The sequence below is a fragment of the Pantherophis guttatus genome, chromosome 2 (assembly GCF_059756535.1).
Source record: "Pantherophis guttatus breed Tessera chromosome 2, ASM5975653v1, whole genome shotgun sequence".
In the NCBI taxonomy this organism is placed as follows: Eukaryota; Metazoa; Chordata; class Lepidosauria; order Squamata; family Colubridae; genus Pantherophis; species Pantherophis guttatus.
Window position 1 is genome coordinate 259,587,162 of NC_142064.1, and position 5,282 is coordinate 259,592,443.

Consider the following 5,282-nt stretch of genomic DNA (forward strand, 5'->3'; position numbering starts at 1 on the left):
ATAGAGGCCACCATTGGTGGGAAGGTAACAGCGTTCCATGCACATTTAGCATTTAGTCATGCCGGCCACATGACCACAAAAACGTCTTTGGACAGCGCTGGCTCTTCGGCTTTGAAATGGAGATGAGCACCGCCCCCTAGAATCAGGAATGACTACCACATATGTGCGAGGGGAACTTTTACCTTTACCTAAGGGGACAAGTCATCCTCTCTAACCTCTCTCCCTTTGTTATGTTTCCTTGTCTTAAAAGGTATGTAGGAGAATTAATTTCTGATGCAGAAGCTGACGTGAGGGAAGACGATTCATACCTGTTTGATCTAGACAATAAGGTAAAGTTAAAAACTGGGGCTCAGAGGACAGAAAGACTATTTCTTACACCTATCTTCATACAGGTAGTCCTCGACTTAACACTAACAGTTCATTTAGTGACCGTTCGAAGTTACAACAGCACTGAAAATAATGGCATTTTTCTCACTTCTGAGCATTGCAGCAACCCCCAGGGTCACATGATCAAAATTGGCAAAATTGACACTTGCAACCGATTCGTATTTATGACAATTGCAGTGCCTCGGAGCCATGCGATCCCCTTTTGCAACCTTCTTGACAAGCAATGTCAGGTGTGGCTTTACTCCCAAGTCGACCCTGCTTGCTTAGTTGTTCTTGTCTTCTGGCAGCTCTGCACATGCGCACACTGGGAACAGGCTCCAGCTGTTCCTCTGTCTCACTGCTGTCTAGCTCCTTTCTCTGCCTCCGACGCAGAGCCCTTGTCCGAGCTTTCCCCAGCCACCAGGAGTGGCCCATGTTCCTCCGCAACCTCCTCACTGTACGACTCTGCTGCCAGCTCTGCTGGCTGCCGACGGGCCACAACAAGCTGGACGTCAGCTCCCAGAATTCCTTAGCCATCTGCTAAAGATGGTCTGAAGATTCCTGCCCTCTTGTTTCATCTTATTTGGTCATCTAATCCAATTAGGTCATCTAATTGGACTAGATGACCTGTAAGAGCCGAGGTGGCGCAGTGGTTAGAGTGCTGTACTGCAGCTACTTCAGCTGACTGCTAGTTCAGAAGATCAAATCTCATTGGCTCAAGCCTTCCATCCTTCCGAGGTGGGTAAAATGAGGACCCAGATTGTTGGGGGGCAATATGCTATTTAGTATATTGTCGATTGTTGTAAGCCGCCCAGAGTTTTCGGAGAGTGGGCGGCATAGAAATATGATTAATAAATAAAAATAAATAAGTCACCTTCCAATCCTAGGATTCTTTTAGTACTATTCAGAAGAGTTTGGAAGATATTCCAAAATTTTTAAAATATTATTGACTAGATTTGAAAACACATCCCCCACAGCAAAGAGAAGCAGAGATGGTTAAACTGATTCTTTTATCCAAAGAAGAGAATATACCGTATTTAATTTTGTCTCTATTTTGAAATTGCTTCCAGATTTTGTGCTTAACAATGGGGGGAGGGGGGGATGAAACTTTGATTCTGTTTTTATAAATTAAACAGGCTTATTGTTATAGAAACAGTTTGTACATATCGTTATGTAAAAGCAAAAAGTTGTGGCTGTAATGTTGTTACCTTCTCCTCTGCTAAAGGGAGTCGGAAGTCGGTGCTCTTTTCTTTTTTTCTCCCAGTACACTATATCCCTTCTTCTTCCCTCCCCCTCTTCTTATTTTTTTTCATGCTTTTTTTTCCTTTGTATTTTATACTTTAATCAACTAATAAAAAAGTTAAATGTCAAAAAAAAATGAAGAGTTTGGATCATGCTTGGTTTTTCCTCCTACAGGATGGCGAGGTTTACTGCATCGATGCCCGTTATTATGGCAATGTCAGCCGTTTCATCAATCACTTGTGTGACCCTAATATCATCCCCGTACGAGTGTTCATGTTGCACCAGGACCTGCGCTTCCCCCGCATTGCTTTCTTCAGCAGCCGAGACATTCAGACTGGTGAAGAACTTGGGTCAGTCTTAAGGGAATTGTGTGTTGAGTGTGCATCTAGGATGAAACAGCATTGTGTGGAATTAGCCAAGAAACGGTTGCAGATTCAGGACAGCAGTAGCACTTAGACTTATATACTGCTTTACAGTGCTTTACAGACCACTCTAAGCAGTTTACAGAGTCAGCCTATTGCCCCCAACAATCTGGGTTCTCATTTTACCCACTTCGGAAGGATGGAAGCCTGAGTCAATCTTGAGCCTGGTGAGATTTGAACTGCCAAATTGCAGGCAGCCGGCAGTCAGCAGAAGTAGCCTGCAGTACTCCACTTTAACCACTGCGCCACCGTGGCTCATACATACATACAGTGGTTTAAGGAGATGACTTTGGAAGAGTAGAGGAAGGGATGTTGCCTAGAGAACAATCAGATAAAAGGATTATCTGGGGAATAAGAGCCTTGGTAGCACAGCAGACTAAAGGACTGTTAAGTAACACCAGCTGCCTGCAATTACTGCAAGTTCAAATCTCACCAGGCTCAAAGTTGACTCAGCCTTCCATCCTTTCAAGGTAGGTTAAATGAGGACCCAGTTTGTGGGGGCAATAAGCTGACTTTGTATAAAAAAAATAACACTGCTGGGGGGGGGGCGAAAGCTCTACTAAACAGGTATATACAAAAGTATGAAGACTATTGCTTAATGCATTGTAAGCCGCCCTGAGTCTCCGGAAAAGGGCGGCATATAAATCGAACCAATAAATAAATAAGGAGAGCCCGTAGCTACATAACAAGCAGAGAAAGAAACTTTGGGAAAAATCCCTCCTAATTTACCAGGCTGTAAAAAGAGACAGTGGGAGCATTGTATTTTCAGACTTGCAAGATTCTGTTAAAATAGGCTTACAATAAAGTAGAATTAGTTCATCTGGTTGTATTTCCTGTCTGGTCTGCTTGGGAAGGCTGACAAGAATCCATCCATCCATAAAAGAGAGGAGGAGACATGACCCGTGAGATATTTTCAGGGGTGGGATTCAGCCGGTTCGGACTGGTTTAGGCAAACCGGATGTTAATTTTAATCTGGTTCGCCGAACCGGTTGTTCCAAGGAGTGGCTGACCCCACCCCTCCCAGGAGTCTCCACACGGCCCATTGTGGATGCCAGGTAAGTGCAGGGCTCTGGGAGGGCGGAAAACGGGTGCACTGGAAGTCCGGAAACGGGCCCATTTCTGGCCTCCAGTGCCCAGGGGAGACCATTTTCGCCCTCCTGGAGGCTCCAGGAAAGTCGTGGTGCAGGAGGCCAACTGGCCACACCCCCATGGCCACACCCACCCAGCAACCAGGCAGCAAACTAGTTGCTGAAATTTTCAATCCCACCCCTGAATATTTTGTCCCTAAACTCTTCCGGGTTTTAAAAAGATAAATCGTTCCAGTTCTCAGGGTGAACTAAACCATCTTTATGCTCTTTCCCCCCCCCCCCCCCCCTTGTAACCTTCACTGCAGATTTGACTACGGGGACCGTTTCTGGGACATCAAAAGCAAATATTTCACCTGCCAGTGCGGTTCAGAGAAATGCAAACATTCAGCGGAAGCGATTGCCCTGGAACAGAGCCGCCTGGCTCGCCTGGAGGCCCACCAGGATGTGCTGCCGGACAGCAGCAGCTTCCCCGCCTCTCAGGTTTAACCTGAGTCCCGCTGCCCTTCTGCATGTGAAATCATTTCTCCTTCTCCCGGTCCCGCTCCTGACTTCCCCTTTCTTCCACCCCCATAATGGACTTCTTCTCAGCTTGTCGTTTTGGAAGACCGAAGCTGCTCAGCTCCAAGAGGAATTTGCCTTAAGAGATGCCATGTTGGTGGAAGGGGAGAAGAAGACAGAAGACGCGTGCCTGGAGAGAGATGGGGCAGATGGGGGGGGGGGGTGTCCCCGGGTGTGAAAGGAAATGAAACCTCTGCAACAAAGACAACCCTCGACCCAGGAGATCTGAGCTCCTGAAGGTTTTCCTCACAATTGATGCATCCACAATGTCTGACTCGTGGTCTGCTGAAGAAACATTCGGTGGGAGACTAGAGAATGGGGGGTGGGTGGGTGGGTGTCCTTCGTTTGATTTTATTTTAAAAGTGAAGGCTGAGGCCGGTGCCGTTTTGCCCTTTTATTTTTCCCTGTGCTCATTGACTTTCTTACGTGACCCAGCCAAATCTTTTTTTGACACTTGCCTCAGTGGGTCTATGCCAATCCGCCACGGCCATCTCACCACAGCCAAATTGCTGCGGCCAACTCACCGGGGCCAACTAGCCGCAGGGGACGAGAGTTTTCAAAGTTTTAGAGTCATTAAAGAAAGGAATGCCAAAGGAGGGACAAAATAAAACGTGAAGGGCAAAAAATGAAAACAATTTTTAATATTATTTTAAATGAGTACGTTGAATCGTTGAGTTGTCCCGAGGTGAGTTGGCTGAGGCGAGTTGTCCCATTTTGGGCCTCAGTTTCCTCTATCTGGAGGCAGACAGCAAAAGCAGGAAATTTCTCCAGCTTTCTGGGCCAAAAAAGCAACTTCCACCAGAAGCTTGAGAATGCTCCATTATTTTTTTTTCTGACAGAAGTAAGGAGGGTATCCAAATTCCACTTCAGGCAGGTTGTGTGTGGATTTTTTTGTTTGTTTGTTTTTGTGCATCAACACATCCTGGGAAGGTTTAGAAGTTTAAAAACCAAACATCAATTTCAAAGGTCTTTTTTTTGCCATCACCTGGCGCCCTCGTGCTCCTGTGTGAAAATGTTTTATGTGGCTGGCTGGCAGGCAGGACCCATTGTCTGTAGTGGCCCTTCTTCCTTGGGGGGCCAAGTTCATTTTGCATTCAGGTTTACTTTTGAGTTGGAGCAGTGGCTTGTCTGCTGTCTTTGTCTTTGAGGTTGTTGTTTTTTTTTTTAAGTTCTTTTCTTCCTCTTCGACCCCGGCATGAGAGGTTTTGACTCGGTTTTGAGGGCCAGCCTTATCTCCGTCTCTTTTTGTATGGGTTTCATAACTAGGGGGTTTTTTATAATGTAATTTTCTCCGCACCGTAAAACCAATAAAAGTTGGCAACCGGGTGGATTTTGATACGATGAAAAGCAACGGCAGCAGCTTGAATATGATTTCATCGCTTTGTTCTCCATTCCTCGGACAAGGAAGTGCCTGCAACCTGTGCTCTTTTTCCTAATTCCCATATCTTTCCCAGGGCTGGGATATATACCTAATACATATAATGCCTTGGTAAGGCCACACTTGGAATACTGCATCCAGTTTTGGTCGCTATGATGTAAAAAAGATGTGGAGACTCTAGAAAGAGTGTAAAGAAGAGCAACAAAGATGATTAGGGGACTGGAGGCT

General features: G+C 45.9%; 1 protein-coding gene across 4 annotated transcripts in view; it reads left to right on the plus strand.

Annotated features, from left to right (window-relative positions):
* The window catches only part of EHMT2 (euchromatic histone lysine methyltransferase 2), a 55,807-nt gene extending 50,780 nt beyond the window's left edge, over positions 1-5,027 (plus strand). For all 4 annotated transcript variants that reach the window (XM_087883932.1, XM_087883934.1, XM_087883933.1 and 1 more), the window contains exons 26-28: positions 251-329; positions 1,783-1,958; positions 3,424-5,027. In XM_087883932.1, coding sequence (XP_087740058.1) covers positions 251-329; positions 1,783-1,958; positions 3,424-3,604 — 436 coding nt within the window. In that variant the 3' untranslated portion in view covers positions 3,605-5,027. The remainder of the gene's footprint in view (positions 1-250; positions 330-1,782; positions 1,959-3,423) is intronic.
* The last annotated feature ends 255 nt before the right edge of the window (positions 5,028-5,282 follow it).